The sequence below is a fragment of the Rhyacophila brunnea genome, unplaced genomic scaffold, assembly GCF_057557595.1.
Source record: "Rhyacophila brunnea isolate RB1 unplaced genomic scaffold, BYU_Rbru_1.0 scaffold_18, whole genome shotgun sequence".
Taxonomy (NCBI): Eukaryota; Metazoa; Arthropoda; class Insecta; order Trichoptera; family Rhyacophilidae; genus Rhyacophila; species Rhyacophila brunnea.
The window spans coordinates 23,664,441-23,689,741 of record NW_028232837.1 but is presented as its reverse complement, the minus strand read 5'-3'; the positions used below and the strand labels follow the sequence as shown (position 1 = coordinate 23,689,741).

The window sequence follows — 25,301 nt, the reverse complement described above, 5'->3', positions numbered from 1 at the left end:
AAATCAAAAACAATCAATTGCGCACTGTATTTCAAATGATAAATCAATGTCCAAAGGGATAGCTTTAGAAATAAGTACAATCATTACCAATCATGATGAATTAGTTAGTACACATTCGAGAATAGGAGATGTACTCGAATCAAAATTTCGTAAAAATAATATTTACCACTTAATCACAAAACAAAATTTTTGGGAAAAACCAAACTATAATTCCGTTTTTCTGGCATTATCAAATTTAAAAAATATTCTTAAAAATAACAAAGAACCAAATATTTCATTTCCACGACTCGGTTGTGGTTTGGATAACCTCAATTGGGAAAAAATTAAAAAGATTATTCAATATGTTTTCAATAACTCAAATATAAATATCACTATTTGTCATAATACAATAATTAACCCTAATCACAATGAAATTCCACAAATACTTAAGGAATACCATGATTCTCCTTTAAGCGGACATTCAGGATATCACAGGACCTTGAACCGTATACGACTTAAATATCGATGGACTAATATGCAAAAGGATATTAAAATGTATATTAAACAATGTGAATCATGCCAAAAAAATAAAATATCCCGAAAAAACTTAAAACAGCCCATAGAAATTACTACCACCAGTCTAAAACCATTTGAACGTATTGCTTTAGATATAGTAGGTCCTCTACCTTTAACCGAAAGTGGAAACACATATATATTAACCCTCCAAGACGATTTAACAAAATACTCTCAATGTTACCCAATCCCGAATCATGAAGCAGTAACCATTGCAAAGGAACTAACTTCAAAATTTATTTGTCAATATGGAATTCCAGATAAAATACTTACCGATCAAGGAAAGGATTTTACTTCAAATATTCTCAAGGAAGTAGCCAAACTTTTTAAAATCGAACAGATACAAACTAGCGCATATACGCCTACCAGTAATGGATCCCTAGAACGAAGTCACGCTACTTTAGCTGATTATCTAAAACATTATATCTCTCCGAATCAAACCGATTGGGATGAATGGCTTCCATTCTCCATGTTTAGTTATAACACTACTCCGCATACCGCCACAAAATTTACACCATTCGAATTAGTTTTTGGAAATCTACCAAGTTTGCCGACAGCTCTAAAAACATCTGAATTCAAGTACACATACGATTCATTTATCGATAATCTTAAACTTAAATTAACGAAATCACATGAAATAGCTAGAAACAATTTGATAAAAGGAAAGGAAAAAACTCAGATAAGGTATAACAAGGACAAAACATTAAGAACATTTGAAATCGGTGATAAAATATACTTAACCAATAACGCCTCTAAAATAAATAAATCAAAAAAATTATCTCCTAATTTCCAAGGACCTTACGAAATTGTCAAGGTTAACAGTCCGTTAAATGTTACAATTAAGGTTCAGAATAAGTTAGTTAAGGTTCACACAAATAGAATTAAGCAAGGTAATTTAGATCCCTCACAATAAATAATCTCATTCAAAGGATTATGTTATTATTTACTTTATTATAATATGTACTAATATTAAGAATTTTATTGTTTTTCTAAATGTAAAAAAAAATATATATATATATATATATATTATACCTGTATGTAATATGACTTCAATTGTTCTAAATCTATTTTTCACACATCACAATCTATTGTTCACAACAAAATCTATTTTCGAAAAGCAATGTATTAATATGATTATAATTTCTTTTAACCAAACTCATGGTAAAAATTGTGTACCATAAGTTTATTCTTTTGAAGGGAGGTGTTATGTGCCATTCAAATTTGTACCGTTAGTTAGTCAGCCTGTGGGTTCGACAGGCTGAAACATGTTGCATCTTGTTCATTTCTTAAGTTTTTTTGCATCATATTTATTGTTTCCTTCCTAGAAGTATTTCAGAATAACAAAACACTCTTCAGTCGGACGTCACACAAGGAACACGCATTGTGTACCTTGTAATATTCAACTTTGTATTAAAACTTCAGTAATAATAATTGTATGTGATTTTGTGTTATAAATCGGAATAAAAGAAAACGTTAAATATAATTAATAATATCTTTTAATAAAACCAACCCATAACACAATGTTGGGGGGGGGGAGGTACACTACGCCATCCAGACTTCCCTAAAATCTCTTAGGCGGCCCCCAATGTTGTTGGTCGTCCAGATGCGGTAACCTCCACTTAGCGTACGGATCCCTGGTGGAGCCCGTACTTCCGATGGAGAACTACCTTCCCACAGGACGTCTCCCCTTGAGAGTACCCCGGCCATAATGTAAGTTCGAGGACCTTCCGATACTCTGAGCTCGGAGGAATCTTTGATAGTGCCTCCCGAGTGAAGGTATCCTTCACTGAGGACGAAATCACCGGCGCCGAGCTTGTATAATCTCGGCGCGCTTCCCGGTAAGGATCTGAGTAATTATTTATGATTAATCATAATTTTATTATGCGTTGTCCTAAAAACCCTCTTCGATTTTTTGGCACCTACAGGCCCATCGCTGTTATGGTGTTTTGAGGATTGATTGCCCAATCCATTAACCCTTCCAAAAGCTGTCCCGTTGGGAAAACATCGCATTCTGGAGGGCCGCGATGGTCCTCTCCGTCAGATGGTTAGTTGATGACGAGTAGTCGTATCGACGCAACTCGTCATTTAGACCTAACTCTATGACCGTAGGGGCCGCCAAGAATTGTTTTTGGGCGTTGTGCCACTCCTTGCCGGTCCCCTGCTGAAAAAAGGTTCGTAACGAGGATACCTCAAACATCAGCATCTTAATCGATGCTCGTACTGTTATGTCCTAGTGATGAGTACATTGAGGAAGAAGGTGATCTGGCTGGCAGGTAACCTACATGGTTTGATGGTATTAGCCTTCCTTAAGTTCTTACCAGAATTGAGACACTCTGTGAAACTCCTTGATGTAATTCTTCACAGTTTTCTGTACGTCTTGAAGGTAATTTGTCAGGAGATTTACCTTCTAGGATGCTTGAGCGGTGGACGTGAATAATTGATTGTGAACACGGGGAAGTAATAGGGTTTTACGTAAAGTAAAACATTACTATTTATTTCAGTAATAATTTTAGTACAAAGTGTTTGACAGACAGAGGTTTCGTAATGTACAATGGTTGGAAACAAAAGACAAACAGGGATGGATTTCCTGAGATTATATAAGATTCACTTTAATGGGTTTTTTGACTTGAACAAACTCCATTTCATCTGCAGGTGTTCATTATAACTTCTACTTACATCAACAATAAATAACACTGATAATGGTTAACGAGTTTTCTAGCTCGGGTCAAAAGGTTAAAGAGTGTGTAAAATCTGGATATCTAACCCAAAAAGATGCACACTTGTGCAATCAATGTAGATAACAGATTGCTTTACCCCTAGTGTGAGTATTAAACATAAGCTCGTAAATAATATTGATAATTACCAGTTAAATGCATTTTCTGGTTCATTTTGATGTTTACAAGAGGGTGGAAGCAATATAATAATGAATGCACGTGTTTAAATCAACATAGTTAAAATATTACTTTGGTTGAGATCAAAGTTTAAAAGATGGTGCGAATGCAGGTGTCTACCCAAAAAGGTAGATTACAGATTGCATGAGCTCGTAAATAATATTAATAACAAACACTTAAGTGCATTTCTTTGCTCATGTCAATGTTTTTAAAAGGGAGTAAGAATATGCACGTGTTCAAATCAGTATGGATAAGAGATTGTCTTACTTTGACTTTAAAGTGCTACTTGTATAACAAATACATATATCATCTTATTTATTACTGCAGGTGTGCATTGGTTTAAAACGTTATCTTAGTTAATTTACTGCTTTTAGATGGTGAACTGAATGTTGTGAGACCCTTTTGAATATTTCTTAAGTTGACACAGTCAAGTAGGTACATAATTGTTTACATTGTATTATATTGTTTATTTTAAAAGCTTAAAGTTTGTATGATGCTATAATCAAATAGTATTGTAAATTAAATAGATGTGATTCCTTATTAGTGTACACAACAGTACGTTGAACTTTTTTTCCTGTGGCAGTTCTGCTCCGCCGTCTGGTGTCCATTGCTTTTAGAATATCCTCCTCACGATCATCCAGATGTTGCGCAATAATCACTGATCACTTAACGTTCGTCCAAGATATTTTATTTTGATAGTTAGAACGAAATATCAGACGCTACATCTAAACAATAAGGAAGCTAAATCCAGAATGACAAAGAAGTCACAAACTCCCTACATAGAAAAAGGTCGCGCGGGTATGACCAGTAAATAAAAAGGGAGGAATGACGAGCGACAAGAGAAAGAAAAATAAATTAGTAGAATATAACCTCACGCGAAGAAGGAAGAGCAAATCCTATCTCATGGACTTCAAAGTCAATTCGAATAATAGGTATTTTGATATGGTTTTGGTAATTATTGGTATTGATTTTGATCAAAGAGATTGGACTCCTCCCAGTCTTCAATCTTTTTGGTTTTGATCGGCTGATATCAGATAATAATGAAATGGAAACTTTTCTGGTTGCAATAAGTTTTCATTATAATATTTTAAATTTTTGTAATCAAAATGTAACTGCTTGTTTCCATAACCTCTTGAGACCCGAGATAGAACCAGTCATGAGAAAAAATATTTGTGCATTTTTTGTTCAATGAATATTATTGAGGTCACAATTTTTTTTTTTTTTTTTAACTAAAATCCACTACCTTACTAACTAACTAACCTTAATAATATAATGTGGGTTGGAAAATTATATGTATTTAGATTAAAAATATAGTACATTAACGATCAAAACCCTAAAATAATACACATTAATTAGCGCACTTCAAATCGTCAAATAGTCAAATGCGGTTCAAGTATCCATTCAAATCACTAGTAAAAATTATTTAAACCACGTCCCCATATGTGTACCTCAGAACGCAAGATGTTAATAAAAAAAAAAAAATATATATATCTTAGTCTATGGATAGTATATTAGTCTATAGTCTATTGTCGTCATGAACTGTCAATCTGTTGTACGATTATAGTGAGATTGATAGTAATAAATAACAATGGTATCACTATTAACCAATATTATATTGTTTGATATATTAAACTCAAATTACTATTTTCCAAATTAATATAATTTCTTAAGAATGGAGGACGACGGACAACGAGCAACTGACGCACGTCGTATTAAACGAAGCGCACTTTGGAAACATTTTACTGAATTACTTGGTGGCGATAGAGCGATATGTAAATATTGTGAAGCCAATCTTTCAATAAAGGGAGGAAGCATTCCAAATCTCAAAAAGCACCTTAAATCACAACATCCAGAAGCATTTGATGAGTTGTTGATGTCTGCATTGAACGATGAGACACCAGCCGAAAGCAATTTAAAATCTCCAAATGAAATCGACGTAGCCACCATCTTGCGACACAGTGCCTGTACTCTCAACGAAACAGGAGAGAAAATATACACAAATAATATTAATGGTTTTAATAGATCCACTAAGCGCAGTGCAGTGTGGAAACATTATACAATGTCTCACAAGTGTCCCAAAAGAGCTATGTGCGATTACTGCCAGTCATACATTTCTTTCACTGGAGGGTCAACCAACCTACGGAAACATCTGAGGTTAATGCATCCTGAGATATACGTGGGACTTGATAAAGCTGATGGTGAAAATGAGGAATTAAACAATTCCACAGAACTCGATGCACTAAGAAACAACAATTCCACAGAACTAGGAAAAAAATCAATAACGGTAAAGTTATAGTTATCTTTCACTAGTGATAGCCTGCGACTTTGTCTGCATCACATTTGGAAATAAAAAGTAGCATTGTTTTTGAATTGAAGATTTTAGCGTTGCGCAATGTGCGGCAAAATTATAATATTTAAATTCTTACTTATATATTTTATTTAGTCTTAAAATTATCTCTTTCATCCATCATCATTTATACTTTAAAATTTATCTTAATTACACTTCCGCCCAGTAAGTGATTTTCACGCACCGGACGAAGCCCTTTACCTATGAATAAAATATTTACGTAGTTGAGCAAGGAATCAGATTAAATGTTTTATGAAGCCGTTTCTAGAGGTTAGGGTTACATTTCGGCTTATAATTATTGAATGATTATTTTACACCGGGAGAAGCCCGCCTGTAACAGGGATGTGTCACTAACCTAATCTAATCTACCTCAACCTAATATTACCTCATATAATCTTAGTTTGTGATAATGGTGTATCAAAATGTATGAAAAATTCAAATTTTCAATTAACGATTATTGGATCGAAAAGCCGATGCGCCGACAGAAAAAAGTATTTATTATAATTGTCTTTATAGAATAAACTGTTTTTGTAAAAAAAATAATTATAAAAGCTTGTGTCCACCTCTGCGGCACAATTTCCAAAACCACTTTTCCAAAATATGTTGTCAAAAATGGTAATAGTTTTTTCCTTCCTTTATCTGCCGTATATAAGCAGTGGATCGTTTATTTACCCCTGTGGGACGTCATTTATTTATACAGTGAGTTCTCGACTTAGTTCCGTTCCGCCGCCTAGATCGTAAGTCGAAATGGTCATAAGTTGAATTTCATTGTAACAGATGAGTGCTTGCTGAATGAGGCGGCGTACCGTCAGAGATCTATCTCCAAATTTAAATGCGAATAAACCACCGTCCATAATCATTGCATCATCTTATTTACATCAGTAGCACTCGCAGGGTCGTAAGTGCGAATGGTCGTAAGTCGAGAACTCACTGTACTTATAAATAATGTTTTATTTACGTTCGTTTAATTAGATCAATTAGTAAAATCGTGCAATATCCACAGACATGGACTATGTCAGGAGGCGAATTTTGGTATACTAAAGCCGTGTTGACACGGTCCAAGTACGATCCAAGTACACTTGGACCGAGTGCCATCCAAGTGACAGCTTCATTCTAATTATTCCTATCCAAGCTAACTTGGATGAGTAGGACGCGGTCCAAGTAGCTTGGATAGGAATAATTAGTATGAAGATGTCTCATACGAGTGCACTTGGATGGCACTCGGTCCAAGTGTACTTGGATCGTACTTGGATCGTGGCAACGCGGCTTAAACCAAAATCCTATGGAATGGTACAAAACTCTCATTAATAATCAGAATTTATTATATTAATATGATATCATTAAAACAACACTAAATCTTATTATTTTTTGTAGTAATAGGTATGTGTGACATCTCGAGTTTCTTAATTAAGGTAATGAAATGAGCTGTGCTCTGATGCATTCCGGTCCATTTAGAGCGCTGTGTAGATCCATATCCTCGGTAGAATGAATTCTACTTATTTGTGACAAAAAATCATCAAACTATCAAGTGCATAAGACGTGTTTGACGATTTTTATCTATATATCATTAGTATAGAAGAAAACTATTGTTGTAGACTCAAACCAATAAAATTAGTAAGTAGGTATCTACTTAATTTTATTATTTTTCAAAAAATCATTTAAAAATTTAATTTGGCAAAAAGTGGTAATATTGAAAGATTACTATTAAAAAAAAAAAAAAAAAGATGCAAACCAAAAACCTGTTGGAAAATTTAAACTATTTTTTATTGAATTATTTTCAGAAATCAAAAATAATGGAGGATAGCAGTGATGATGGAATTAGTGATTTCGAGTTTCCACCTGCAGCACCGCAGTCTAGGCCAAAAGAAAAAAGTGACAAGGTGACAAGCTTGAGTAAACCCAGCGTGATGTGGTCACACTTTACTGTATCGCCCAAGTTTCCGAAGAAGGCCAAATGCGACTACTGCCACTCATACATATCGTACACGGGAGGCGCCAACAATCTTCGGAAGCATCTCAGATCCAAGCATACAAGGATTTATAACAGTATCAAAAATGGCACTGAACCGTGTGAGAGCATGGGCATCGAAGAAGTCTTTATCGTGCCGGAACTGGAAGAAAATGACATTGCTCCGGAGCCTCAGGAAGATTCTCTAAGTAATCTTACAAAATCGGAGAAGGTTTGTATCATATCTGTAGTCAATTAATGATAACTGTAAAAATTTTACCTTTAATTTCTCAATATAAGCCGAGAAAAGAAATTGATTTTGTAAATTTTAATGAACAAGCATCAAATACTATCATAATTTCAATAGCCTAAGTCCGGCAGGTTAACAATGCAATTGAAGTGAATGTCGACACACTGTACAAAAGCATCAAATTTTTTCGACATGCTTCTTAAGGCCACAGCCTTTAATTTTAGATAGCAACCACTTTCTCTGGTAGCCATCTTGTATTTTATAATGGCCAATATAAATATACCTATATTACCAATATCTGGGGTTCTGAAGCATTTAGAATCGCAATCTAAATATGTGAATATACATTCTCGGGGTCAGCAAATATAGACAACTTTTAAATGTATCAGCCACAAAACAGATCAATAAATAGAATTCTGATAGGCTATATCCCAATACACTACATTTTGACTCAGAGTTTTGAATGTAGGAGTGTCCTACGAAAATGAATTACATATTATAGACGTGCAATAGTGTGTGTTATACATCAATATTGCATGAGCGTCAGTGCATAAAACGAGAGCAGTTGTCAGAACGAATGCGAACGCGTATTCTTGATATGTGTTTAAGTTTATCCCATATTCTTCCACACTCAAGGTTAGGTATTTCAGTTCCCTGGTATCAGGAGATTTATTTATTCAAAAAATGACATTTTACTTGTGTACTGTTTGGATAATATTCATGAATATGTATTTTGTTTTAAAAATTATACATGTACTAAATAAATACATAAGTACATTTTTTTTTACAATTTGTTTATTTATTTTATGGCAATTGCATACATTATTTGTGAATGGATAAAAAGTAAAACACAATCACTTGTCCAATAGGCTAGTAAACTCGAATTAACTATACTTTCCAAGGCGTCACTCAAATCCGTTATATTTAACTATATTTGTGGTGCATGTTGGATTATATTGCAATAAGTAAATAGTTTTTTTGAATAAGCTAATGAGTCTGTCCATGCATTTAATTATCCATGTACGTTAGTGAATATGTAGTGATATAGCATGTTCAATAATTATTATTTCAATTTTTTTAAAGGCGGAGAAAAATAGGCGAAGCGCAGTATGGAATCATTTCACCGAAGTCTTGCCCTACAGAAACAAGGCAACGTGTTACCACTGCAAACGAGATGTTTCGAAGAAAGGGGGCAATGTTGGTAACCTTAGGGCGCACCTAAAACGACGGCATCCGAAAGAGTTCAAGGAAATACTGCGCGACGAAAGATCTTCTGCAAATCTACCTATTTCTGACAATGAAGAATCCGAAGATGACAGTGACGTTGATTTATCCAGTGTATTGGACGACGGTGCTGTTATGCTTGATTCGAACAGCCTGGCTAAGCGTAGCGTTATATGGCTGCATTATACCGTATCACCCAAAATGCCCAACAGAGCTAACTGCGATTACTGTCGTCGGTATATTTCATTCAAAGGCGGCACAACGTCTAATCTTCGGAAGCATCTCAAGGCTAAGCACCAACAGGTTTATGATGAAATACTGAAGAGTGGCAACTTTGATGATACTGATGAAGGCAATGATATAATGGAATGTGTCGATGATTCTTTAAATGATTCTAGTTCACCAGAAAAAGTAAGTTTTGTGATCTTACAAACATTAATGTTTTTAACAAATGTTAATGTGTTAACATAATAGCGCCAGTACACGTGCATGGATTTACTGCCACCAATAGTGCGTATTTTAAACTATCGCAATAATAACTGTAATATACATGTAAAAGTGCTGACTGTCTCGCCAATCTCATTCTTCAAGCGTAAGCAAGACGCGATGTCATTGTATAGTGCTATTTGACCGGTTGTAAAAATTGGTAAATGTCAAAAATGTTTTACGCGATGTAGTTCTTTTTTTTACGGCAGGTTCACCACTATCATTCTACTGATCAGGCACAGATATCTCACAAATTCCAACTGTCACGTGAAAATTCAGAAGCTTCTGAACTTTTTTGATCAATGCTTGCAATCTTACAACTTGCACGATAATACGTGTTTACAAGTGCATTTTCTTGTTATGGCCGCTATAATAATATGTTTTGTCAGCAGTAAATCTGTGCACGTGTAAACTGGGTATAATTTTGACTTTATTTTTTATCGTTGTACTGGTTTTTGGAGTATGGACGAGTAGAAAAATGTCCCATGTTTGATGCAGTGGATCGTTGGTTTGAATCGTTCATAATGTCATATTCATAATGTTTTTCTATCCATGTTTCGGTCCACCTTAATACGTTATGAGAATGGTTTAATAACTATGCCTCGTAAAAAAATCTTTCAAGAAACCTCTTCGGGAGGTGGCTTTGATCAACGTTGGATTGTAGGGCCAATTAAATTCCATTCCTCTCTCCACACCACATACTTCTGCAGAATTAAACTAACTTGTCAACCCAGTAACCTATAGGTCTATCTATGGCAGTGGTTTCCAAACTTTATGTTACTACGCCTCCCTTTTAAAAAAATCTAATCTTGGCGCCCCCCCCTTTATTTCCTTAAATAATAGACACCTTCTTAAATAGTTAAAATGCACTAATACAAAAATGAAAAAAAAAATTATAAAAATAAACAAGGTTGTTATAATTTAAATTAATTTGTTTTTCATGCTATGAATGTGCTTGTTAGAACAAAGCGCTCTTTTTCTACTAAACGGGATCGATATTTGGATTTCATTGCAGCTAATGCAGAAAATCCCGTTTCGCATAAATATGATGTTACGAATGTTAGCAGTACTTTACTTACAACTTGCATTGCTTTTCTTGACAAAGCATTATATTATTCTTCACTTCGATTCAACCAAAATTGAACTAGGGTTTTTGTTTCAATGAATTATTATCGCATGATAATTCTACCAATTTTTCCTTTTCAATAGTAGTCAATCCAAATTCATCATTGTTCATTGACAAATGGATTCTATCATGGGCCCCACATCCTGAAGCGAGCCCCCAGGCCAGGATCTTTCGCGGGCCCACCTACCTATCGCTGAGGTTAAGGGCAGTGTGGTGCTCTAAAGTAGTGTTTCCTAAATTATACACGGGAGTTATCATTTAAGTAAATCAATCATCATATAGATATCATATCAAATTGCAACGCACAGCCACATATTTAAACTATTTAACAGTCCTGAAATAAAGTACCGTATTATAAAATTAGTCTCCATATCGACAGCTTTGCAAACAACCTTTTATAGGATTGTTTTTTTTTATGTAGTTTATAAGTATTTATAAACTATGCCGTTTTATAAACTATGCATTTTCAAACTGGAAACCTGTGGCTACATTAATTGTGCTAAACTTTTCGCGCCTCCGGTTTGGAAATCGCTGATCTATGGTATGTTTTCTACCTCTTCAGGTCTATTCTTAACAATTATCACTTTAGCACGTTTCCGTTATTTTCATTGGTCCAAATTAACACGGAAGGCATTCCATACATAACACAGTTATCGGCGGCTGTCTCCAATTCGTACTTCAAGTAGCCACTCGATATTTGACAGCTCGCGCGGAACTATAAAATAAGGGCCGTGACGTAATCATCTTTCAAAACAGTCGGATCTTGAATCCATTTTTCAATATGTAAAATTGACGTACTCTGTCTCATTCTCAAAGTTAACATGGCCACAAGGGGCTGTTAAAAGATAACACTTTTTGACAGTTCAAATGGTTAACTTATTTACATTATTAACCGCCAGAATACATAAAGTGATAAATGTGATATTTATCACAATTAGTTCTTTTTGGATGTGTTAGAATAAACCTGCTGGGTGGGTACCTTGGGATTATAAGATTTGTCCAGCGATTGTCTCTAAATAATTGATATTCTGATTAATTAATATAGAGATAATTAAATATGTATTTTTATTGCAGAGTAAAAGCATCACAAAAACTAAAACTGGTGAAGCAGCGATCAGTTCCAATAAACGTAGCGTGGTGTGGAAGCACTTCACTAGGTATTCGAAGCTTGCCGATAGAGCCAAATGTAATTATTGCCCGCAGCTCATGACCTTCAAAGGAGGGTCGACCACAAGCCTTCGGAAACACCTTGAAGCGAAGCATAAAACGATTGACCTCGTTGATAAAGAGATCTCTCCGCACAAATTGGACGAGAGTAATGGAAATGAAACATGCGATGAGGTTAAAGACGACAGCAGTTTGGCCGCGGAACCATTGGACAATAATAGCGATTCGGATTCAGATAACGTCTTATCGATAAAACAAGTCAGTCAAATTTCTATTTAAAGAATAAAATATGTATTAATTGAACTGACATTTTAGTAGTATGTAAAACTTCATTGTTTATAATGGTTATGAGACAAAGTTTTTTTTTGTGTCAAAACCATAATAAAATCGTGTCCGGAAAATTGTACGTATGCAGTTGGCCGTGTCATGGTTCACTATGAGATGTTGTATCGGAAACCGATGGCTGTATAGTATTGAGATAAAATTCTTGTCTAAATAAAACACTTGAAACATTTGTAGTAAAAACCATCGGATATTTAATACCAATCAATATAAAGTTAATGTTCTCACACACACTCCACAGTTCTGTTTTCTTATTACGAGAAATAGATGCCAGCCACTTGTTCAGCCGATTAAGTGTATACTTCGGTTCCGAACACATATTGAAAAACAACATGTGAATTTATCAGACCCGGAATACAAAACCGGGACCCATGACATTATTAGCCGACACATAACCGCTCGACCATCGTGGGCGTTCTTATTGAATATAATAAAATTGGAACACTGCTGCCTGCAATGCTTCACGAACAATGCGTTATTTTTTAACAGCAATGCTATAGGGCCATCTCCTTCCGGTATGACAGCTCACTGTGAATTGTGTTACGGAGAAATGTAATATGTACAATTCATTTTTAACCTAATATGTGTGTTAGACATGTTAAAATAATAGCTTGCACTAGAATTTAATATACATAATTCGAAAGAAATTTTGGTATGGTGCAGGTGGCCAAATTGATAAAGCATTTTTGCTGGAATCTGATGGATGTGGATTGTCACTAATATTTTTTCTAATAGGTGTGTTTTTGAGATGTTCCGAATTATGCATTTTCAATAAATATACTACGAGGGTGGGTCAATAAGTCCTTAGAAAAGCCGACAGGTGGCGCGACTAGTACTGTAAGCGGTTTGTTTTCATGCAGCGGCACTACCGATTCAGTATGCTGCGAAGTTTCAATCAGATTGGTCGGGTTGTTGTGTGTTTCTCGTACATTTAAAAAAAAAATTTGCTTGTTTACAAAAATGGAGAAAATTGAGTTTAGAGCTGTTATTAAACATTTTAATATAAAAGGGTTAACAGCAAAGGAAATAAAAAATGAGTTGGATTTAGTTCACGGCACATCTGCTCCTTCACTTGCAACTATTTATAACTGGTTAAATGAATTTAAACGTGGTCGTACATCAACAAAGGATGAACCACGCTCAGGACGTCCTGTAGAGGTGACTACACCAGAAATGATCAATAAAATCCACGATATGGTGTTAAGTGACCGAAGATTAAAGTTGAGTGAGATAATTGAGGTTACAGGGATCTCAAAAGGTAGCGTCATTTCTATTTTACATGACAAATTGGGCATGAAAAATATTTCTGCAAGATGGGTGCCGCGTTTGCTCACAGTCGACAATAAACGCAATAGGGTGGTGGCCTCTAAAGCCCTGTTGTCGCTCATGCAACGCAATCCGGATGAATTTTTTCATCGCTTTGTGACTGTAGATGAAACATGGATACACCACTATACTCCCGAGACGAAAGAACAGTCAAAGCAGTGGATTGCGAAAGGCGAACCATGTCCAAAGAAGGCGAAAACCGTAAAATCAGCTGGTAAGGTTATGGCTACTGTATTTTGGGATGCACGTGGAATTATTTTCGTTGACTATTTGGAAAAAGGAAAAACAATAACAGGGGATTATTATGCATCTTTATTGGACCAGCTAAAAAACAAAATTGAAGAAAAACGGCCTCATTTAAACAGGAAAAAAATCCTCTTTCATCAGGACAATGCCCGTGTTCACACATGTTTACGATCAATGGCTAAAATTGAAGAATTGAAGTTCGAATTGGTCGACCACCCACCGTATTCGCCAGATTTAGCCCCCAGTGACTTTTTCCTTTTCCCAAACTTAAAAAAATGGCTAAGTGGACAACGTTTTTTTTCAAATGAAGAAGTCATCGATCGGACAAATGCTTATTTTGAGGACCTTCCGAAAACTTATTTTTCTGACGGTTTAAAAAAAATTGAGAAACGTCTAACCAAGTGTATTGAGCTCCAAGTAGATTATGTTGAGAAATAAAAAAAAATACAAAAATAAAAACTGTTTTAATGCTTTTTTCTAAGGAATTATTGACCCACCCTCATACATTTTTAAATCTTATTATTCATATAAATATATTATTCATTTCAAAAGATGTTTCATACTATCCACGTCCCCCTTCCCCATCAGCGTCTTCGGCCCTTGTAGTCTGGTGCGTAAGGCGACAGCCTTTTGTCCGGGAGCTCCGGGTTCGATACCCGGTGAGGTCACAATATATTTATGTGATTTTGCCCTCAAAACCTGGGTGTTTCTGTTTGTTTACTTCTACTTGTAATTAGAGTTGGGTTTCGGGAATTTCCCGATGAGAATTCTCGAGAAATTTTCGAAATTTTCCATCCCGAATCTCGAGAATTGAAATTTTTAACATTACATTCTCGAGATCCGGGATTGCTTTATTATCAAATATTAATTGAAAAAATGATGTTTCTGTATAAAAAAAGTGGATAGAAAACACAAAACGTTCAAAGACTGATCGGGGCATTTAACACAATTAAGCCAAGGTCGACTCAAAATGAGCGCAATTTTTCAACATCAGGGAATTTTGAGTCTCAAAAGCGTACGCGATTGTCAGACGCAGCGGTTGATAGTCTGTGTTTTTTGAAATTCTATTTTAATAAGTAATGTTTTGAATAATTTTTGTTTTCCTACTTGTATTTGTTTGTCTTACATAAATAAAAAAAATTATATTTTTTTGGAATTTGTCTGTTTTTACACCGATTTTAGGATTTTTTACATTTTTTTTAAATCTACCGATATTGAGTATTCTTTTCAAATCCCGAATTTAGAGAATTCAAAATTTCATCTTTTCAGGAAATCCCGAATCTCGAGTTTGAGATTTTCTCGGGAAATACCCAACTCTACTTGTAATTACACTGCTGTCATTGGGCTTCATTGCCTGTGTAGTGTCAAAAATAGATATATATTTTTTTTTCTAGCATACATTTATATATAGACACATAATCCGTTAACATTAAATACCTAAATTATCGACTTATCTACCAACTTTTGGCAGCAACTCCACAATTTATATATATCATTAGCTCAAATCAAATCGGGAGTTCACTGTGTATATTTGTGTAGCTGAACTAACTTGTTTCTTATGTTGTGTAATCATTGACTGTATTCTAAATGCACGGTGTGTTGTATATTATAATTGTTTTTATATATTTTTGTTTCAGGCTAATAAGAAAAAAAAGATTACAGATAATACCAAGTCTGCAACGCCAACCAAGCCAGGAAGACCAGCTACACCGACCAAAGATGATTGTAACGCTGTTTTTATAAAATTTGTAGTATCAGAATTGAACGTCTTAAAAGATCCTCTCCTCGTACTTGAAACAAAATGGAAGATACTCGAATTAATACAGACTGCGCGGAGGCAACAACTCACGGATAGTAAAATGAATGCCGCCTCGGTGACATTTCCTGATACTTTACCAATAGAAGTCAATGATTCGTTTGTTGCAACGTATATTATATCGAATACTGATGCTGTTCCAGAACAGGAAATATAATTAAATAATTTATACAATCATTATGGGGCACAAATTTTTTTACGAAACCTCTTCCTGAGGCTGCCAAGGTTTACAGTGCTGTGGAGGATGAGATTCAGCTCTGTGTGTCGGACAAAAGGAGAGACTGCGGTGTTGAGATCATTTGCACTATATGATCATGAATCGGTGAAGACAGTAATTTTCTGCCATTGATGTATTATTTATTTTATGGACGAACTGTGTGCAAAATTTTAGTCTGTCAGGATCTTTCCATAAAAATTTCATTCTTTCATAACATATAAATGAGTAGCCGACTATCAAAGTAGGACAGCCATTCACAAAATTTTTCAGGAGAGTTGATTTTCTGTTTCAAATATACAGAAAAGCAATTTAAAAAATATTTTTTTTAATGAATAAATATGAACCCAGAAGCAAATATGAATCTATTTTATATCGGGCGATGACCGAATATAGCGACATGTTGCGACAAAATGTGAAGAAAGATAATGGTGAACGTTGTGCTTTCTCTCAGTCTCACATATGAAAAATGAGAGAGAAAGAAATATTTTATTTCAGCATATCATCAATTGACCGCGCTGAGTTAGCGAACGTGAGACATATTGTGTGTATGGGAATTACACACACATGTATTAGATGATAATTATAATTATATATGACATTGTACATATTATGTATTATGTATATGTGATATTTATTTTTGGAGGGTTATTGACCATTTGACCTAAAGGACCAGCCGCCATTGTATACCACCATAATCAACCAAAATATACTGTTTGGGAAAATTGGCGTATATCCGTCTTTGATACTCGGCTACTCAAATATGGATGAAATATTAGCACTACCTGCATTGTAATAAGGTACAATTTCTAATCTGTTTTAATTTATATAATGTCATTTTTAAAGTTGATTTAATTTAAAATTAAAGAAATTTTGAAAGCGAATACAATATATTATTGTTTTTACATCAAACTCTACTTACATTGCAATAAGGGTGGATTCATTAGGATTTTTGTCAGATGCCTAATACAACCTTTTCAGGTACAAAGTACACATTTTTCTGTTTAGATATTGTATGAAATGGCAGTGGCAGAGGGTGAGGTGGGCTATTATGGTTTGGTTTAGGCAGGGTTTGATTGAATTTTAAAAAGTAATCGATCAATCTGCAATTTATATTCTTAGTCGAATGAAAACAAATAAGTATAATTAACAAAGTTTTTTTTATACTATTGTCTACTATGATTTGGATTAGGTAGGGCTTAATTGAATTTTAAAAACTAACAAACAGAGTTCAATGAAAACAAATACGTTTGACTGACAAAGTTTAGTGTGCACTATTTATGTCGGATCTCCAGAGACTACCTCCAATCTACGCCGTTGGAATGGTGTATCCTGTAGATATATCAATGTGTTCAGGAATCCAGGGCGTAATGGGATAAGAGGCAGACAAGAAAGTTGCTGACTAGAAAGAAGTTGCTTTTCAGCTTTTTCAGATTTTCACAAAAAAATACCGTAACAACGACAACGTAATGACGACAGACTTTATTTGTCTATATTGACAATGCAACCAATGTACCCATCACAGCAAAATAAGTAGTGTCATATTTTCCTCTATTATTATGTTACATAATACTAGTGTTCAGCGTTGCCAGACATCCCGATTTTTGCGGGACGTCCCACTTTTTAAGCGAAAATAGATTGTCCGTGGGGAACAGCTAAATTTACATATACAATTACAATTACAAATACAAATAACAATTTAACTTGAAGCTGAAACCTTCTATTCATGTGATTGCGAAGACTTCGAAAAACTCAGCTACTCAGAGAAATGGCATCAGCAGTTATTAAATTTATTCCCGGAAAAAGTGACTAAAAATAATCTCATTTATTTTACTATACCGAACGCATATTTTCTCAGATAAGTTTAAAATGGTCTGATGCAAGAAACAGCTGCTGTTCTATTGAGTTGATAAAATTGGAATTACTTGTTCAATTCAACATGATAATATACTCATGTCCTGAATTTTACCAATCTTCGGGAAATAAAATCTTCAGCCATTATAGTAGGCAATAGTGTTGGGAAAAATATTGTTTAATATTATTATTTTGATAGTTAAACAGTTTTGTAGCTTGTGTTGTCATTTATGATTGATATTATAGAAATAAATATTGGAAATATTGAACTATGCGTTTTTTTGGTTGTCCTGTTTTTTGCTCCTAAACCCCAATTTTTTTGAAGTTATACTTCTTTTGGCGCGTTTGGGAAAACAGATCAGAGTGTATTTTTGCCGTGTGACGAAGTTCTGCGCGCCGATGCAACAAAATATATTATTATGATTATTCATTTCGGTCGCAAGGGTACATGCGCATGCGCATAGTCGTTCAATACAACGACATAAACAGCACGTATTGTAAACATAACCAATATTATGACATAATAAATATAAATATGTTTATAAACAAATTTCTGGAGACTAACATTCTACACTGTTAATTTATATTCATAAAACTTTATTTATATTGGAGTGTATATTTATTTTTCATTGTAAAGATTGTGTATCAAGATTTGAGGCTATATTTATGTAAGTATTATTTATGAGTAAAATTATGTATCAATAAATAAATAAATTTTGTGAATGTTGAGTTGGTAAATAATTCAAACAGTGGTATGTTGTAAATTTACAATATTTAGACACTTCATACACAAAAATACATATTTTTACAGTTTAGGATAATATTTGTCATATATCCCATGTCAATTTATTTATTAACAGTTTATAATAATTGAGGACAATAATAATTATTATGTTTCATCACAAAAGCCAATATCACGTTTCAGTTAAAACATTAAATAGGCTATGTTTTACTTTTGATTTGTAATAAATTATTGTTAACGAAAATAGTTGTACAGTCATCTGTTTAAGCAAAGATCGTCGAAATAGCAGTTTGCTAAATTTTTCACACAGCTTTTGAGATTTTTTCTTCCAAAGTAGGTACATTCTGCAATAATTTATTTATTCGCATACATAATATTATTGCTGACGGTACCTATATTGATAAAATACCCTGGAGACCGAAATGAATATAACCATAATAACACACCAATAAAATTTGATTTTTTATTAATTCATCATGGGCACTTCTGAATCGATTATAACCGCTGTATGGCAAAGATGAGTTTTGGTCCAATACAATAATTAAATTACAATTATCATGAGCTATATGAGACACAGATGAATCGCGTACGTTTTCATCAACCTAATCCACTGTAAGATTGATAAGACTCAGGTAATGGCTTATTTTGTTTTGTTACGCCAAAGAAGTATAATTTTTAACGCTCGTAGATAAGTTCACACACCAATTTTTTTTTAACTCTCAAGCAACTTTACTCTTATTCATGTATTTTTTTCGACATTTCAAAATTACAGTATTTTCAGACTTTTATATCGTACAGACTAGAGATGGGAAAACTGGTCGATTTTGAAGACTAAATATATTTACTACCAGTATAAAAAAATACGGTACTGTTCGGTTATACGGAATACAGCGGAAAACGCATTTTGAAAATAGCCGATAAACTGGATTATTTGTTAGTTTAACCTAACCTAACCTAACCCAAACTAACAAATAATCCAGTATATCGGGTATTTTAAATTTATCATTTTAACATTTTAAATTTATGGGTTGTTTTTCTGTCAAGTTACAATATTCTTGTTAACAAAAATGAATAACAGTGATTTTTTAAAATTTTAAACATGTTTTGAGCGGTCGTATAACAAGCCTAAGCCAGTGCGTCATTTCACCACTGTGCTGTGACACAAAATTTATGACTTATTATTCAAACATTCGAATGCAATAGACTAATAAATTAAAATATACCTATATTTAAGTGCTATTTCATTTGCGCGCATTTAATGTCAATAGTGTTGAAAGTCTACCAACTAGCGAGTGCACCTACAAACTTCTCTGTAGAATGGCATGACATTCAGCACTTTTGAGTATTATCAGTCATACGTATTTATTTTCATTGAACTAAAAATACAATGCCTATGCAAATAGTTAGTTTTTTTAAAAAAATAATAAGTATCAATTAAAAATATATTTAAACTTCATACAGTGTTGCCATCTTTTTCTATGCTGATTATAGTACAAAGGCGTAAAAAATATAGTATTTCTAAAAAATATATAGTACAGGAACATTTTTCATCTTGAATCCTTTAAAATTATAGTATTTTGGTATATTTGGCGTAAAATTATAGTATTTAAAATTTTTCGCGGAATTAAAATTATAGTATTGTACTATAATTATAGTACGGTTGGTATCACTGACCTCACAATAAATTACCTAGGTTTTATCCAATGTGATCTAAAACTGCAACGGTATAATTTCACCCCATTTTACGATATACTATTACCAAAACTATTACGCAAACAAGTATTTCCTGAACCTCTATGTTACGTATATTATCTATGACTCTTAGATGGTAACAGTGTTGCCAACCGTACTATAATTATAGTATCTGTACTATAATTTTGGCCCGCGTACTATGCACGTGATAAAACAGGTATAGTACGCCCAAAATACTATAATTTTGAATATCGGAAAAAAATACGTAAAAATTACTACAATTTCGATATATACGTACCATAAATTGGTGCAAAGGACTATAATTTCGGAATATAATAAAATTAGGAGAACCTGGAAAAAAATGCGTGAAAAACCTTGAATTGCTTGCTTGAATTTGGTTTAAAATGATTTATCTTGAATTCATCGGTTAGCGTTTTTTTGTCAAAAATCCTTTTGTCTAAAAAAAAAAAATTGGTCATTCAATGCGTACTATATTTTTTGCCGAAATACTATAATTTTCGGGGCAAAGTACTATAATTCCACTTTGAAAATATGGCAACACTGGATGGTAAACCAATCATATGTCTATGGTACGTACTGTTTTCGTTTGGTCAATCGTTTGACAGAAGTAATGTTTTTGCGGTAATTTTATAAATATCATAAGTTCGAGATATAACAACCATCTACATTATATTTGTATTTATCTTGTATAATTCCCTCTAAATATGGAAACCAGCGAAAGAAAAGGAGGAAAACGCAGCGCGCTTTGGAAGCATTTCGAAGCGTTGCCCAATGGTGAAAAAGCAACTTGTGAATATTGCAAATCGAATATTTCATTTAAGGGCGGCGCTATATCTAATCTGAAGAAACATTTGAAAGCTAAACATGTTAAAGCATATAGGCAAGTGGAATACGGTAACGATGATACCATGGTAGACGAAACAAATGCCGAAGAGTACGCCGTGGTAGATATAGATAACGATACGACCAGAGTAGAACTGGATGAGACAGAAGTACCCAAATATTCAATTGAGATTAAAAATGTAAACACTAGTAATTTGGCTAGTCGCAGTGCTGTGTGGATGCATTACAGTACGTCTGCCACTTACCCTGATAAAGCCAACTGCGATCACTGCCATTCCCTCATTTCCTTCAAAGGCGGGTCGACCGCGAACCTTCGAAAACACTTAAAAGTCAAGCACCCGAACTCATGTAAGGATATTGGGAAAGGTAGACAAAATGGTCGTGATATTGAGGAGGTGAATTTCGCTACGGAACCAGAGGAAAATGACGCTGCCGAACCTGATGATTATCCACTGAATTATCTTGCAAGAGTGAGTAAGATTGTTTTAATGATAGACGGTTGTGGTGATGACAGATAGAGCAGTGGTATTCAAAGTATGCGCTGCAAGCAACAAACTTTCAGGGTAGATGCTGTGTATGCGCTTCATCTCTAAATTATTCCAAAATATATATTATATATTTATTCATGTCCGGAAATTTGCACATATGCAGTTTGCCGTATCACACTTCACCGTGAAATGTATCGGAAATATATGGTTTTACGTTTTTATTCTCCGTGATTATTTTTTTATTAAAAAATCGTACAAATTGGGTTGGAGCACATCGCATTGTGTAACCTTGGTGTTGGGCATTACAGACTTGTTTGTAAATAGAAATGCATGCCTGCATACACCGGCAATTCATTAAGGCTGTACATCAGTTGAGGCATGGTCTAAAAAGATCGTGGCTAGGCGATGCGCGGATTGCGGGTCTTGGGTGCAAATGACGCCTGTCAAACGAAATATAATTTGTCATATAAATCCAACATACGTCCATTTTATGTTCTGTTTATTGTTCTATTAGTAACAATAATAATATATTCATTGACATGTTTTCTTTTTAAAGTAAATGGGTAACGTTTTTAGTCATCTTTACACGATTTAAGAGTTAATTGGCCCGTCGCCATTACGAAGCAAAGTGACGTGTTTCCAGCTCGACGTTCTTTCACTGAATGCGAGCGAATCCAAAATTTCATCGCGCCTATAGTTGAAAATTATCTGCCGTTTCACTGATGTATCACCTTAATGATTGCAATGCATTAAATTGAATCTGTTTGGGTTTGGGTCAATTGGGTTTTTGTTTTTAATATGTAATTTGAATTTTGAATATTTCAGATGTAATTAGCGGGAAATAAAAATGAAAACCAGAAATTAAAGCACTAACTACACGCATATAGCGGAAAACGTGAATTCCAGGCATGTAAAATCAGGGTTGGGTGTTTTAAAAATAGAAATAAGTTTTGTAAGAAATTAATCACCTATGTCTAGTTCATAATAAATGCCTATGTTACATTATTTTACAAAATATCGTCGGTGTTAAATGGCGAATTAACCAAAATGCTATTTTATAGGAGGAGAATTTTTAACTTTTGACATTTATTTATTAATTACCTGTGGATGATTAAATGCCTAACAAGTTTATGATAAAGCTTCAAAAGAATACTGTCTTTATAATAGGCTTTATAATATAATATTTTAAAAGGCCCTATATGTCACATTTGCTTTTTATTCGTAACACTAAGCCGGCTCGCACATCACAACTCGCCTCATGTGCCTGACCGCCATAAATCAAAACTTCCGAGAACGGGCGGCCAGTGTTGCATGACACAACCTCGCACATCTATCTAGCGACAGTCGCGCGTGGCCTTCGAAACTTATTGATATTTCATGCCGGTGATCGGCGAGCCGGTATAGGAATGACCAATTCGTAGGTGTTTCTTTGTGACTTCGACCCTCCGACTCGGAGCCCGAGAAGAATGCAACAGCCAGATGTTTTTTTCAGACGAAACAGTTGCATTCGATCAATCTGCGAAGCTCCATTTGGCAACGCGTGTTATATTGTTTCGTTAAAAAACGATGACGTCACATCAACGTATTCGACACGTTTTTAGCCGAAACGAGTTCTGATATGCGAGCCGGCTAAGATATTCACCCTTACGATTATCGTTTTTAAGTACTTTCCGGTCGAGATACAAATTCACCGTTTTACACAACAAAGCTAGTGAGGTACATATTGTTTTTTCATTAAAATCTCGATTTCGCCAAAATGGTTGATATGTCCTTTTTACAAAACACCGACGATATCATATAAAAATATAAAAATAATCTCGACAATCTTAATTGAATGTCTCGATACACAATCACAATGATAGATTTGTATTATTAATATTAATATTACCGACCAAGGGTACTTGATGGAACTGGAGATTTGTATGTTTTGGTTTTTGTTTTCTTCAGCCGATAACAAACTAAACTGCTCATACCTTATCATTACGGTGACCATGATCACACATGAGTGATTTTTTGACTTCACTGGGCTACATTGAGTGAAAAGAAATTCTCCTGGGTTGCACAAAAAATACATCCAGTATTCGTCTAAAAATTTGTATAAAAAAATTCGTCTACAATCTTAAACAACTGGCGGTCCGCGGAAAATTTCTGCCGGTCCGCAAATAGTTGTCGGCCATTTTAAAATGCATATGCCAAAAATTCCAAGGAAATCGTCATTAGAAAAATGATATATAGCAATTTTAATACTTTGGAAAGTACAAGTCGGTTATGGGGAAGCCAGCGGCAAACACATTTTGAAAATAGCCGATATACTGGATTATTTGTTAGGTTGGGTTAGCTTAGGTTAGGTTTGGTTTGGTTTTTATTCTAGAATTCATGAATTTAGCTAAAATCGTCTATGACAATAATTAGCGCGGTTCCCACATGACTTCCCCATAACCGACTTGTACCCTTTGGCATATTCAGGATAATAGTTCAGAGAGTTTTAGGATAATTTTAATCGCTATTATCCTGAAAATATGGATCCTCGTAAAGGCAATCTATAAATTAATAATCCCTTCAAGGAAGACACCATCATCAATTCATGAGCATTTTATACTAGAGAAAAAAGATACCTTATCATGTTGTCTTCAGTTAACACTCTGGTGTCCAGATATAAAAAAACATGATTTTAGTTTCGTATAGGTATTACTGAACGAAGAATATCCATCTGCTATTTTTTTTATCTCTTTTCCACCGAAAAAGTAATCTGTTCAAAATCCAAATTGTGAGATTTTTTTTTTGCTCGTTCCAAAAAAAACTCCGTCTGCCCTGCTTTGCTACAAAACTTTTCACTCTTGTAAATGTAATGAAATTGGCCGATGGGCCCAACAGCTGGTTGGTCCGTCATGAGCGATTCTTCCTTTTCAGTTTGCACCCACAGATAAGGAAATAATAAAACATCAACTATTTGTATTATTTTGTTTCAGGGAAATAAAAGAATGAGGTCCAATAGTGGTCTGTATGCAGAATTCTCAACAAAGGATAGCGGAAACGCAGCCTTTACAAAGTTTATAGTATCGGAATTGAATCTTTTGAAGGATCCTCTCATTGTGCTGGAAACCAAATGGAAAATACAAGAGTCTATAATGGCGGGGCGCAGGCAGCAACTTTCCGTTTCTAACCAAAAGTCAAAAATGTACGCCACCCCTGCATCACCAACGGAAGAATGCATCCCCGAAGTAGCCACATACATCGTAACCAACACTGAACCCTCATCGGAAATATAGTTTGCTATCCAGCATATCGTTACTGAACAGGCAGAAGTTGTTAAGTTCTCAATTTTTTACAAAACTGAGTTAAGTATGATAGTAAAGAATAGTGCATCTGTCGAACATACGTGACAATTAATACTTTTTGTTAAATCAATAACAAATATATTTAAATCAAATATTTAATTAAAATTGGAATATAATATATTTTTATTTTTTTTGACCACGTCCAATACTATGATCATTATTATGGACGTCCACAGAGTGGAGGTTTGTATTGACATATTTTTGTTGTTACGAGAAATAGATGGCACTTGCCCAACTAATTAGGTCCATACTCGGAATCCAAACTTTTGATGGCTCAGTTCCATAATATGATAAGTTAAAAATTTCACCGTGGCATAGTTCGCCGTGAGCTTTCTATCTGAAAGAAACGACCGTATACTATACGGTCTCCAATTTTATCAGATTCAAT

General features: G+C 34.4%; 2 protein-coding genes across 2 annotated transcripts; both read left to right on the top strand.

The window, feature by feature from the left end:
• Positions 1 to 4,968: 4,968 nt before the first annotated feature.
• Positions 4,969 to 18,056, top strand: LOC147073343 (uncharacterized). The gene is made up of 5 exons (XM_085945331.1): positions 4,969 to 5,727; positions 7,572 to 7,970; positions 9,072 to 9,623; positions 11,899 to 12,249; positions 15,543 to 18,056. Exons 1-5 carry the CDS (start codon positions 5,116 to 5,118, stop codon positions 15,876 to 15,878), a joined length of 2,250 nt encoding a protein of 749 aa, XP_085801457.1. The 5' UTR covers positions 4,969 to 5,115; the 3' UTR covers positions 15,879 to 18,056.
• Positions 18,057 to 20,822: 2,766 nt separating this feature from the next.
• Positions 20,823 to 25,021, top strand: LOC147073342 (uncharacterized). The gene is made up of 2 exons (XM_085945298.1): positions 20,823 to 21,557; positions 24,545 to 25,021. Exons 1-2 carry the CDS (start codon positions 20,949 to 20,951, stop codon positions 24,842 to 24,844), a joined length of 909 nt encoding a protein of 302 aa, XP_085801424.1. The 5' UTR covers positions 20,823 to 20,948; the 3' UTR covers positions 24,845 to 25,021.
• Positions 25,022 to 25,301: the final 280 nt, after the last annotated feature.

What these genes read in the sequence shown, in the direction of transcription:
- LOC147073343 (XM_085945331.1), top strand. Translation starts at nt 5,116, where the DNA reads ATGGAGGACGACGGACAACGAGCAACTGACGCACGTCGTATTAAACGA. An exon ending in ATCTTACAAAATCGGAGAAG is followed by an intron (nt 7,971 to 9,071) that starts GTTTGTATCATA and finishes ATTTTTTTAAAG; the next exon opens with GCGGAGAAAAATAGGCGAAG. An exon ending in ATTCTAGTTCACCAGAAAAA is followed by an intron (nt 9,624 to 11,898) that starts GTAAGTTTTGTG and finishes TTTTTATTGCAG; the next exon opens with AGTAAAAGCATCACAAAAAC.
- LOC147073342 (XM_085945298.1), top strand. Translation starts at nt 20,949, where the DNA reads ATGGAAACCAGCGAAAGAAAAGGAGGAAAACGCAGCGCGCTTTGGAAG. An exon ending in CACTGAATTATCTTGCAAGA is followed by an intron (nt 21,558 to 24,544) that starts GTGAGTAAGATT and finishes ATTTTGTTTCAG; the next exon opens with GGAAATAAAAGAATGAGGTC.